Below are 12,840 nucleotides of genomic sequence, written 5' to 3'. Positions count from 1 at the left end.
TATCACATTGTATTGGTATTGTTCTGTCACATGTTCTGTCCCCCTTTGTAATGTACAGCGCTGAGCGAACTATTGGCGCTTTATAAATACTGTATAATAATAATAATAATAGTAATGTTAGTGTAACTTCCCATTTTTCTATTAGGTGGCAGTAGCACACCTTTTATTGAACAAATTTCAGTATTATGACTTTAGTGTAACTTCCTATCTGTCCACCAGGTGGCAGTAACACGCCGGTTATTGAACCAGTTTATTTCATGGTTCTGAAATGTAAGGAGTGAAAACTATAGCATTGTGATGTTTTCTATCGCTAGTGTAAATTCCTATTTGTCCACTAGATGGCAGTAACACACCAGGTTTTGTACTGCATAGAATATACTTTAGCTGTAGGAAGTCACAAGTCACAGTTTCTAGGGGGACAATTTACAAAGTTACGCCCGCAGGACACAGTCCATAGAGGTCATGCGTAGTTCTTATTTTGTCTCCATTTCGGAGCCATTTTGCGGAGGACATTGCAGCCAATATGAATGGTTCTTTGGTCCTCTTACATATGGCGGTCGCCTTGGATCCTGGAGAACTCGCTGCCCCGGCAGTGCAGACATGTTTGGTTAGCCATGTGCAGGTTTGTCTTTCCTCTGGTGTTCGGTGTGAGAGGTGTCCAGGTGGAGGGATGGTGAGTGTAGTGGCTCCGGGGTGTAGGACATACAGAGTACAGAGGGTTATGGTGATTCTTATAGGTTGTCTGGATTATACAGCTGAGAAGAAAGGCTGGTGTACATGTGATAGAGGAAAGCCAGGGGCTGCCATGGCTGACCTCCTCCTACAATACACATCTCCTGGCTCTGGCTGGCTGCAGTACTTCCCAGATGACTGAGCTGAGAGAAGGATGAGGATGTCAGTGCGGCCCGCTCTCCTGTACAGATGTGTCAGGTTCATGGAAGAAAGATTCCAGGTCCCCGGAAGTGATCTAATGTGAGCGCCATCCTGTGTACTGTGAGCTCAGGACTGGCAATGATGATGCACCCTAAGGGTGGTGTGTCCATGACAACCTGGGCTCACAGGAAGTGGGCTGTATAATGCCAGCTGTCAATAAGGTGGTATTATCCCCAAACATGAAATATATTGCAGCTTACCATTCACTAGATGTGCTAAATTAGTCTTTTTTCCCCCTCTGTTTTCACCAGGTGATCTGGCCAGTAACACACCTCCTGTATTAGAGTGCCCCCACTCTGGATGAAGGAGCATAGGGGGCACGTTTGGGCACTTCCACTAGTTTCTATTAGGGAGCCTATATATCTAAATGGAAGCATTTTATTTTCCTGTGATTTATATTCCTAGAAATAACTGGATTGTGTAAACATGGAAGGGCGACCCGTTCCATCGGAACCAGTTTCATGTGAAAGGACTGTGCTGAAGAACCCCTCTGAGTATCAGTACCTGAAGATCCAGCTGTGAGTTGCTCAGGCACAATACACTAAATATAATTATAGATGAACTTGGCCATATTTGGATCCTAGTCTGAACCCAAGGAGCGAGCCTGCCAGGAAGCTGTCGCCTGTACTGGTCCAATCATCGGTGGCCGAGTAATTCCCTGCAGCTGCACATATACCAGGGGCGTGTATACATCTGGCTGTGGAGTGGGGAATGCCTTAGCTGCAGATGATTAGCCCAGTACAGGTAACAGTTCCTGATGGGCTTGCTGACCTGGGTTCAGGCTAGGATCCAACCACGCCCGTGTTCATCCCTAATTATAGGAGCTCTGTGTACTTACTGATATACTTGTGTTTGGTCTGCAGAGTATTTCAGCGTGAAGGTGTCAAGCTGACTGCAGCTCAGTACAAATCACTGATTGTGTCTGCTGTAAAGGAATTGCATGGAGAGGTAAGTACCGGTTGTGTCTGATCTTCATGGACTGTCCACTTTTATGGCTTCCAGTACCAGGATAGAAGACTGAGAATTTTTCTTCACATCCCTACATGACAAAATTGTTAATCTCCCATCACCATAACTTCCTATGCTCTTTAGTAAAAAAAAAGCACACAGCCGACTAGGCTGACACTGTTCACTGGTGTTCAGATGTAATTACATATAAAGCAGTCATGTGTGCAGGGATGAATCCGTGCCTATAGACACAGAGGGGTTGATTTACTGCAACTGAAGAGGACAAAATCTGGTGCAGCTCTGCATAGAGACCAATCGGCTTCCAGGGTTTTTGTCAAAGCTTAACTGAACAAGCTGAATTTAGAAGCTGATTGGCTACCGTGCACTGCTGCACCAGGTATTGCACTCTCCAGTTTTAGTAAATCAACCCCAGAATGTCCATGTCCTGGAGCGCACATCCATCCCGAACAGCAGATAACCACTCCATGTGCAATTACATGCAAACAGATACAGACCTTGTCAGCCTGTTATTGATTTATACAGGTTTCCTGCCCTTCCACTGCTGATTGGAACACCTGTGTTACCTCCGCAGAACTATGTTGGTCTGGGCAGTGTACGGCCCAAATCAGCTGTGTGCATGAGCCCATCATTGGAATTATTTTCACTTTTCTGATTTTAGTATTTTTTTTTAATTGATTTCAAGCATACAGCATAGCAGCCACGTTTCCATGGATCTAGTAGTGCATAGTCTCAGTGCAGTGTGTGTAGGGCTCTGTTCACGCCTATGCAGGTGTTTCTGTATTTTGGTGCATCACATTTAGGGTATACATTCATTTTGTTTGGCTTCTCATGTGCGAAAGTTGACTTTTTTTCCCCTTAATCCCACTGCACCAAAACACATCACACACATTTTAGCAAGGTGTGTTGGGGTGTCGCTATGTGCCTGCAAAAAGGATGCACGCTTTTTGTTCATTGCGGGAATTCATGTGATTTTTTTTCATGCATTACCACATCACACAAATGTGAACTTAGCTTTACAGTTGTATTCAGTGCAAGACTATCATTCAGTTGGAATGATTCACGACAACTGATTCTGTTTGTGAATAATTGTCTTTATCCCTTTGGTTCTTCAATGTGGATGCTAATCAGTAAACCACTCTATCAGAGGCCACCCTATCTGTACATGAAAAAAAAGCATAAAAATGTGGCACAGCAGGCACAACACATGTAAATATGTGAACTCATAGTAAAAATGGTCCTCTTAACAATTGAAGTGGTTGTAAACCCTTAGGGCCAGTTCACACTACATGCATTTCAGTTGCTTTTTTTCTGCCTCCACATTACACAGAAAGTAGGTTATATGGTTGTCAATGTCATAGTTCACGACAGTGCTTGCAGTTCCAGTTGCAGAAAAAAAGTAGAACAGATTGCATTTTTCCTGCACAGAACTGTATTGGAACGCAGTAAAACGCACTGGAATGCACCAAAAGTGCACTGAATTGCACATGTCCCTATTTAAATTGAAGAGAAAAAAGGGTGAAAAAGCGCATCTGGACTGCGTTTCTATGGTGTGAATTGGCCCTTTCACATACCCAGTGAAGTGACTAGCCTCAGGTGATACACAGAGATGAAACAAATCCTCCTTCATAAGTTGGACCTGTTTATCTACAGCTATCTGTCCTCTAAATCCATTCAAAGTGCAGAATTTACACAGGATCTCTCAGCTCTGAATTACAGGGGTCGGGGAGCTGAAGTTACACTCAGTGAGAAGCGTTTCCAAAGCCGATTAGAGGGAAGGGACACACACCCTCCTTCACACAGCACACAGGAACATTGCCAAGGCTGTCAGTTACAGGATGTGCCCTCTCCTGTCATCTTTTTTCTCTTGGGGTCAGGAAAACTTGTCACAAGTGACTGCAGATAGAGGAACAAGGCAGCAAAAAGAAATTACGCTTAGTGCCCTGGGTGATACAAATACACAATATAGAAGGATATATGTTGTTCATATTTCATGTCAGAGGTTTACAACCACTTTAACTCAAATTGAGAACTGCCTGAGGGTGCATTGTAGTTTCCTTTTTAACTGATTGTGACATGCAGAATACTCCATTGTTACCTGTGATTTTATCTTATTTTTCTGTGATTGGTTATAATTGCCTGTCTCATTATTAACTGGTGTAAAGAGCAACTAATAGACAGACACTAAGGACTCATTTTCTGTGCGTGAATCCACCTCAGAGCTGCATGTAGGCAGCTCATAGAAGTGGATTCACACGCAGTAGCTGCACGAACACAGAACCTGTGCATTCGGATCCATGCACCTGCTTGCATGTGAAATTATGACATGTGATTGTGTCTGTGAAGCCGCTGCACGTGCATCCACCTCTGTGGGCTGTCTGTATGAAGTTCCAAGTTGGATAACACGCAGCAGGCAGCAGCTTAGATCGGAGGATGGGTCTGATCTAGGGTTGCCACCTCATCCTTTTAAACCCGAACACTTATTAATTACACCGGTTCTGAGGCTTATTTAATGCAGACAAGGCACTATGTGAGTTTAATTGCCTCCTTAATCAGCCACAGAACCTGTGTAATTAATAAGTGTTTGGGTTTATACGGATGAGGTCTGATCACTCGTATGAATGAGCCCCTATGAATAAAATATTTCATCCCTGGCCATAATATGTAAAGCCAACACTTTTTGTTTTGGAAAGAGTATCAAGAGCTAAAACCCCTTTGCAGTTATTTTGCTGCATTTGCTCATCTGGGGACATTACTTCCTGTCCTGGAAATGCAACAGAAAGTGAGAGGAAATCCATTTCAGGGAACAGAAATTCCATTTAGAAATTTGCCACAGGAACAGCTGTCCCCATTGGAAGACTTTTCCTCACCTCTTTCTCTGGAGACAACACTTACATTTTGGATTTTTGCTCATTTATTGTCATGACAGAGGGGTGAATCTACCTATCATAGTCAGAGACCTCAATAAAAACATGACAGAGGTTTTAACTTTTCCCTACACTAGCTAAAAAAAATCCTTTATATACAGTTTAGTTCATGACAATTTCTGCTATTCAGTCCACTGAGTTATCCTTTTCTTTGTGTTTTTGTTTCTAGGTGGGAGCCTCTTGTCCCTTGGACTTGTTAAAATATGATGATAAGACGTTGTGTGCAATATTGAGAATCAACAGCAGGTATGTGAAGAACGTGTAAAGGAAGTGTGTGTGTATGTATGTATGTATGTGTAAGGTATTTGCTAAGAGGCATGGCGAGTGTTTTTCAGATCTAATTTGTTGCCACATGTTTCTGAAAAATGAAGAAAGAAAACAAAACATTTTCTTTTTTTTTCAAAACCCTGGTGACAAACATTTTATCTGTAAAATACTCCCCATGCCTCTTATCAAATTCCTTGGGTGTCTACTTTCCAAAAGGGGTCATTTGTACTATGAGGAAATATGCCCTTTGAAAGCCTGGAGGTGGTCATTGGTTTTTGGGGGCATGTATGTAGCTAGGCTGCCAAAATGTCTCTCACATGTGGTATGGCCATACTTGTAAGAAGTAGAATAATGTGTTTTGGGGTGTTATTCCACATATACCCATGGCATGTGCGAGCAATATATCATTAAAGTGACAACTTTGTGTACAAAAAAAAAGTCATATTAAAACCACTTCCAGTCCGGGCACTTTTACCCCCTTCCTGTCCAGGCCAATTTTCAGCTTTCAGCGCTATCACACTTTGAATGACAATTGTGCGGTCATGCAACACTGTACCCATATGAATTTTTTAGCATTTTTTTGAGACAGATAAAGCTTTATTTTGATGGTATTTATTCACCGCTCGGATTTTTATTTTTTTTGCTATGTAAATGAAAATGTCCAAAAATTTTGAAAAAAATTGTTTTTCTTATAAAATTTTGCAAATAAATATTTCATAATAAATCTTGACCAAAATTTATTCCATTATCTCTTTAGTAAAAAAAAAAAACCCAAATTAGTCTATAACCAAAAATTATAATGTTTAAACATTTTTTTTTTTACATTTTTATTTTATTTTCTTATATTTATTTTTATATACATACTGTCACCCTAGCAGTACAGTGTCAACATGGTGACACTGTACTACTTGTGTGTGGGGGGGGGGGGGGCGTGATGAAGATTATTTATTTTTTTTTTTATTTTACACTGATTGCTTTTACACCCATAAAGGCTGTAAAAGCAAACATTTCTCCTTCTCTCTGGCTGCATTGTTGCAGCCATTGAGAACTACTGTGTGAGCTGTGATTGATCACAGCTTGTCACATGGTACAAGGCTGTTGTGAATAGCCTTGTACCATGTGACCTCTGTGATCATTCATAGATTTCACACATAGTAAGCAGAGGTGTCAGAAATTACATCTTGCTTACTACTCTCCATGTGATTACTGATTGGCCAATCAGTGATCACATGATCGGGACCTTGCACAGAGGTCCCGTCTGACGATCGGTATTCCACTGTACCCGGAGGACACAGCGGGCACCGGGTTGCAGTGCTGCGCGCTCCCAGGGAGCGGGCACAAGCAGGGGGCAGGGAGGCTGTTTATAAATGGCCACCTGACCCTGCACTGCCACCGTCCAGACGTTTATATACAACAGCTGGACAGGAGGTGGTTATTATGGGAGGTAGAGGGCACTATTTTGGTTAGGCAATCTACAGCTGGCTGGAAATTTGGGAGGAGGGAGGCCATCACCCAGTGGTTGGGAACCACTTCCCAGGTGAGTCAAAGTACACGTAGTACTTTGTCCCATGTTTTAGGTGCTTTTTAACCTTAGTTATGAGGTCCGACCTACCCCTCCTTCTTTCCTGCCGCAGCCGAATAAACAAAAGCTAGAAAAGAGATGATTGATTCATTGCTGCAGCTTGTCTCGGCTATCAGTACTTTCCATTGGTTGAGAATTTCTGCCATAGGGGATAGATCTGTAAACTAAAATTCTAAAGATGGATGTTTTTTATAAAGCAAGCACATAGGATCATACATTTGCAATTTTTTTCAAAAGGTCTTATACTATTTGCAAAACTAAACACATACAGTGGGGAAAATAATTCTTTGATCCCCTGCAGATATTTGACGTTTGGCCACTTACAAAGAAATGGTCTATAATTTTTATTATGGGTGTGTTTTAAATGATAGAGACAGAATATCAATAAAAAAAACCCAGAAAAATCACATGATACAAATGTTATAAATTGAGCTGCAGTTCAGCGAGTAAAATAACTATTTGATCCCCAAGCAAAACATGACTTAGTACTTGGTGGAGAAACCCTTGTTGGCAAGCACATTGAGGTAAGATGTTTCTTTTAGTTGGTTACCAGGTTTGCACACATCTCGGGAGGAATTTTGATCCACTCTTCTTTACAGATCTTCTCTTCAGGTTTCATGGCTGTCGCTTGGCAACTTGAAGTTTCAGCTCCCTCCAAAAATGTTCTGTAGGATTGAGGTCTGGAGTCTGGCTAGGCCACTCCATGACCTTAATGTGCTTCTTCTTGAGCCACTTAATGCAGCAAAGTCAACCTGTATCTTTAGTAGAGAAATGTCCCCTAAAGCATAATGTTTCTACCTCTGTGCTTGACTGTAGGGACGGTGTTCTTGGGGTTACAGTCAGCATTTTTCTTCCTCCAAACACCGCAAATTGAGTTAATGGCAAAAGAGCTCAATTTTGGTCTCATCTGACCACAGTACTTTGTCCCAATCCTTCTCTGAATCATTTAGATGTTCATTGGCAAACTTCAGACAGGCCTGTACATGTGTCTTCTTAAGGAGGGGGACCTTGCGGGGACTGCAGGATTTCATTACGGCGTATTGTGTTACCAATGGTTTGTCTGGTGACTGTGGTCCCAACTGCCTTGAGATCATTCACAAGCTCCTCCCATATAGGTCTGGGCTGATCCCTCACTTTTTTCATGATCATCCTTACCCCATGAGGTGAAAGCTTGCATGGAGCTCCACACTGAGGGCGATTGATAGTTATTTTGTATTTCTTCCATTTGTGAATAATTGCTCCAACAGTAGTATCCTTCTCACCAAGCTTCTTGCTAATGGTCTTGTAGCCCATTCCAGCCTTGCGCAGCTCTACAATCTTTTCCCTGATGTCCTTTGACAGCTCTTTAGGTTTAATGGTGAGTTTGAATGGAAGAAAGAGATTCTGTGGACAGGTGTCTTTTATACACATAACAAGTTGTCGTTGGGAGTGCCTTCTTAAATTGACATGACTGGCTATGTGCTCATGTGGTACACAGATTAGTCTGTGGGATCCAGAATTATTGTTGGTCGGTAGGGGATCAAATACTTATTTTACTCACTGAATTGCAACTCAATTTATAACGTTTTGTATCATGTGTTTTTTCTGGAATTTTGGTTGATATTTTGCCTGTATCTTTTAAAACACACCTACGATAAAAGCTATAGACCCTTCATTTCTTTGTAAGTGGGCAAACCTAAAAATTCTGCAGAGGATCAAATACTTATTTTCCTCACTGTATGTAAACAAACCTCTAATTGCAGATGAGTAAGTTAGGAGACTGCTTTAATGCAAAGAGGTAGGATTAGAATCGTTTTCCCAACATTTAAAAATTGCACAATCCAAGGGGGTCTCGTCTTTCATTGAAAAGGAGTCTTTACATACTAAGCATGAGATCTTATCTATGGAGAATTGTGTGATTAGTTTAAAGTTCTGTACTTGCTAGCAGCACACTATTGTAAATGTATTTTCAGAACTCCATATTATGTATTGTCAATGGTTTATTGCATGTCTGATTAAGTTGACATTCTTTTCTTGCAGTGGATTTGTGAAGCAGAACCAGGAGTGCTCTTTGCGTGTTTTACAGGTAAACCTATCTGACAAGCTGTCACTGTACAGAACAATAACACTGGGTTTTCATGCAGGTCTGAGATCAGAAGCTCCTGCCAGTGAACTTTCTAACTGGACAGACTTGTTCTGTGATCCTTCTGAGCTTCTGGAATGGAAACAAAACCTAACACACCACAGATTTATTGTTACTGTTCAAGTTCATGTTTGCAAGAAAGCATACCTGGTATTTATATGCAGCTATAAAGTAGCATTTAAATATTAAGGGATCAGTCCATCACAAACATATCAGGTTTTTTTTTTTTTTTTCATCATAGAATGCCAGGGCTGAACAAATCCCAGGAACCAGGTAGACAATGTCTCTAACCTTTTGAGGTCCACTCTAGTTAGTGTATCTGGCTCCTGGGTTAGACAGACTGGAATTCATCTACATTTGTTCACCCCTGCAGTATGCATTATATTGCATCCTGGCATGACAGGTCTCAAAAGCATATAAAATTACATATAAAACTATAAACGCAAGCAGTGTTTATAAAATATACAAACATATTGATTCATGTTGATTATTAAATAAAGTATTATTTTTTCTCTATATATATAGGTTTCTCCCTTCTTGTTGGCACTGGCAGGTAACAGCAGAGAACTAGTCCTTGACTAGCTATTTTGAAAAATGTTCCGCAACTTGGTCACCCGAGGAACAATACTTGGTATTTCCAGCTGTCCATTATCATCATACAAATGGTACAACTTTGCATTGTGGCGGCCTTTACACCTGCGGGTTGGTGATAGTGCTGAGCTCCTTAGGATCTTCACTCAGAAGGACGTCGCCCTGTTCTCTGAACTTACTGGGGATACGAACCCACTGCACCTGGATGAGGAGTTTGCCAAGAAGACAAGATTTGGGAAACCTGTTGTTCATGGTGTTCTACTCAATGGCCTAGTGTCTGCGGTCCTGGGCACTAAACTACCTGGGGGAGGCTGTGTGCTTCTCTCCCAGGACATTCACTTTCCAGCTCCATTACATGCTGGGGAAGAGGTTGTAGCAAGAGCACAGATTACATCTCTAAAGAAATCCTTGGCTTTTATTAGAGTATCTTGTGTTGCAACGCAAAGCGGACAGACTGTAATGGAGGGGACAGTAAAAGCTCTTGTGCCTGAAGACTGATTCTGTAGTTCAACAGCAAAGAAGGAAAAAAGCTGAAATGTGTCCATTCTGTTCAAAACCATATCTTGCCTAGGCATAGAGTGTTGTGATGGCAGACTTTGCGTCAACATTTTGGAAACAATATTTTTTACTTTCTGCTCTAAACCATATCCAATAAAAAAAAAAAATTCACGTAAAAAAAAGTCAAGTTTGTTCAGAAATTTAGGCCAAAATGTATTCTGCTACATATTTTTGTAAAAATACCAATAAGTGTACAGTTGCAAGAAAAAGTATGTGAACCCCTTGGGATTACGTGGAGTTTTGCATGAGTTGGGCATAAAATGTGCTCTGAACGTCATCTAAGTCACAACAATAGAAGAACACAGTCTGCTGAACATAATACTACACAAACATTAGATGTTGCCATGGTTTAATTGCACATAACATTTATTTTATGTCCTGTCTTTTTAGCACACTACACTTTTTGTGAATGAGTATCGGTACTATGTACCTCATGCACATGGGGGGGCCGGGATCTGGGGGCCCCCTTGTTAAAGGGGGATTCCAGATTCCGATAAGCCCCCTGCCCGCAGGCCCCCACAACCATGCCCCTTTGACAGAAGCTGGTCGATTGGCTGGCTTCTGTCAGACGGGCTGCCATACACACAGGCCGAATGTCGGCCAGTTTCTATTGAACCGGCCAATGCCACCTGACATTCGGCCCGTGTGTACAAGGCTTTGCCTAGGTACAGTGGCTAAGAAATGAAGGTTCAGCACGGAGACAACTTTGGAATATGTAGTTCTTTAATTTCTTATAATTCTTGGCTGTGCTGATTTGTTTCAAGTTTCTGTAAATTGGATTTATTAGGCTCATGCACACTGGGTGTTTTAATAATGCTGGTATGTAAAGTCATGTTTAAAAACGTTTTTTAGCGTTTAGTGGCATTTTGCTGTATTTTTTCGTGTTTGCATTTTTTTTAGAGGTTTTTTTTACCGCGCAAAAAATTTTTTGTGGTAAAAAAAAAAGTCCAAAAACGCTGGTTTACCACGATTTACTATTTTTCAGCGTTAAAGCGTTTTTATAGCTAAAAAACTCTTCTAGAAACCAACTAGTTCTGAGGGGTTTTCCAGCCAAAAAACACCTCTGCCAGACAACATTGATTTACAGTCTATTCGTGCATGGACACATAGGATAACATGCTGGGGGTTTACTGGCTGTAGAAAAAAACCCTCAAAGCCAAAAACAGCCGCTGTAAAACGTCCAATGTGCATGAGGACTAAAAGATAACGATTCACAATACAATGTACAGTGAGGAACAGAAGTATTTGAACACCCTGCGATTTTGCAAGTTCTCCCACTTAGAAATCATGGAGGGGTCTGAAATTCACATTGTAGGTGCATTCCCACTCTGAGAGACAGAATTTAAAAAAAAATTCAGGAAATCGCATTGTATGATTTTTATGATTGTATGTGATTTTCTGAATTTTTTTTTTTTAAATTCTGTCTCTGAGTGGGAATGCACCTACAATGTAAATTTCAGACCCCTCCATGATTTCTAAGTGGTAGAACTTTCAAAATCGCAGGGTGTTCAAATATTTCTGTAAGTCAATAAAAATACAGAACAATTGGAAATTAAATGTGCCCAAGTAAGGAATATAAGAATAAATCTAGTGTGGAGTAATAGTGTTGTTTTTTTTAATGCTGGATGATTGCTCTGAGAATTAGCTGTTCATGATTCTTCTGTCATAAAAATTATATGTCTGCCCATTCATTTCATGTTCTACAGAACTATAGACACCTGCGCTGATTCTCTGCACACAGATGTATGGATATTGGAAGAAGTGCTGTACTGTCACTGCTGAATTTCACACTAAAGTCTGTTTCCTCTCTTTCCGCACAAGGTCTAAGGACCATGGACCTGGATGTACTGAATATGTTCCTAATAGCTGGAGGTACTTTGCTGATCCCGATTTTGGCTTTTGTGACTTCCTTTTTCCTGTGGCCCGCCGCTCTCATCAAGATTTATTATTGGTAAGGCTGCGCTATTGAATGTGAGATGAAAATGCACGCACTGTAATATAGGACACTAGTATATGGTACCTGGAGCCCAAAAGTAGTGATTCTGATGATTACAAACGCCCACTGGTGACTGTTCTCTTAAAGGCTGAACTCCAGGAAACTTGAAATCATCCCTTGTAGCACACTGCAAAGGTTCAAGTAGAACTACAGGCAACACTATTTTACATTTTAGATAGAGTAAGGGAGGTTATTAACCCCTCTCAGTTTATTTTTTGCCATCTGTGTCCCATTGAGGAGATTTCCCTTCACTTCTTGTCCCATTGTCAGACAGGAAGTGATCGGAAATCCCTGCAAATTAAAGGAATTCCTTGGGGACGTCCAGGTCACCAGAACTAATGTCCCCATTGGAAGATTTCCCCTCTATTCCTTTTCTGGGGACAGCCCAAAATTAACCCCTCTCAGTTTATTTTATGCCATCTGTGTCCCATTGGGGAGATTTCCCTTCACTTCTTGTCCCATTGTCAAACAAGAAGTGATTGGAAATCCCTGCAAATTAAGGGAATTCCTTGGGGACTTCCAGGTCACCAGAACTAATGTCCCCATTGGAAGATTTCCCCTCTGTTACTTTTCTGGGGACAGCCCAAAATTTGAGATTTTCTTGTACTTTCACTGATAAACCGAACAAACAGAGAAGGTGAATCTCCCTAACTGGGACACAGACTTCAATAGAAAACTGACAGGGGTTCTAATCCCTCTCCACTCTATGCAAAAACTAAAAGAAGGTTTGCCTAGTTATACTTTAACTGTTTGTTTATGTCTAGGGGGTTGTTAAAGCAGTTTTACCTACCCGACCCTCTGCTCCTGCAGGCTCCTAAGCACTGCTAGACCAGTCCCCACAGCCTCTTCTCCCTGCACTCTTTTAACCTGGATCTCCTCCCTGTCTATGTACAATGAT

At 41.3% G+C, this 12,840-nt stretch overlaps 3 protein-coding genes across 5 annotated transcripts in view; all 3 read left to right on the top strand.

Annotated features, from left to right (window-relative positions):
- Positions 1-495: 495 nt before the first annotated feature.
- LOC149461161 (ribonuclease P protein subunit p14-like) lies at positions 496-9,461 on the top strand. Of its 3 annotated transcripts, none has more exons than XM_089678768.1 (6): positions 496-622; positions 1,339-1,451; positions 1,797-1,881; positions 4,996-5,072; positions 8,695-8,740; positions 9,323-9,461. In XM_089678768.1, the coding sequence occupies exons 2-6, from the start codon at positions 1,360-1,362 to the stop codon at positions 9,377-9,379; spliced, it is 357 nt and encodes a 118-aa protein (XP_089534894.1). In that variant the 5' UTR covers positions 496-622; positions 1,339-1,359; the 3' UTR covers positions 9,380-9,461. The 3 variants fall into 3 exon arrangements, with proteins under 3 accessions (XP_089534894.1, XP_089534893.1, XP_089534895.1); XM_089678767.1 differs by having other exon boundaries at positions 586-673; XM_089678769.1 differs by lacking the exon at positions 496-622 and adding an exon at positions 694-972.
- LOC149461160 (hydroxyacyl-thioester dehydratase type 2, mitochondrial-like) lies at positions 9,392-10,068 on the top strand. The gene has a single exon (XM_089678766.1). It carries the CDS (start codon positions 9,392-9,394, stop codon positions 9,884-9,886), a length of 495 nt encoding a protein of 164 aa, XP_089534892.1. The 3' UTR covers positions 9,887-10,068.
- A 1,343-nt stretch (positions 10,069-11,411) lies between these two features.
- Positions 11,412-12,840, top strand: part of LOC149461159 (monoacylglycerol lipase abhd6-A-like) — a 29,838-nt gene continuing 28,409 nt past the window's right edge. Inside the window, 1 exon segment of the mRNA XM_089678765.1 lies at positions 11,412-11,897. Coding sequence (XP_089534891.1) covers positions 11,692-11,897 — 206 coding nt within the window. The 5' untranslated portion in view covers positions 11,412-11,691.

Source organism: Staurois parvus, unplaced genomic scaffold (genome assembly GCF_062004578.1).
Source record: "Staurois parvus isolate SC_StPar_1 unplaced genomic scaffold, SC_StPar_1.0 ptg000209l, whole genome shotgun sequence".
NCBI lineage: Eukaryota > Metazoa > Chordata > Amphibia > Anura > Ranidae > Staurois > Staurois parvus.
This window is presented reverse-complemented; position numbering and strand designations above follow the sequence as displayed.

What these genes read in the sequence shown, in the direction of transcription:
- LOC149461161 (XM_089678768.1), top strand. Translation starts at nt 1,360, where the DNA reads ATGGAAGGGCGACCCGTTCCATCGGAACCAGTTTCATGTGAAAGGACT. An exon ending in CAGTACCTGAAGATCCAGCT is followed by an intron (nt 1,452 to 1,796) that starts GTGAGTTGCTCA and finishes TTTGGTCTGCAG; the next exon opens with AGTATTTCAGCGTGAAGGTG. An exon ending in TAAAGGAATTGCATGGAGAG is followed by an intron (nt 1,882 to 4,995) that starts GTAAGTACCGGT and finishes TTTTGTTTCTAG; the next exon opens with GTGGGAGCCTCTTGTCCCTT.
- LOC149461160 (XM_089678766.1), top strand. Translation starts at nt 9,392, where the DNA reads ATGTTCCGCAACTTGGTCACCCGAGGAACAATACTTGGTATTTCCAGC.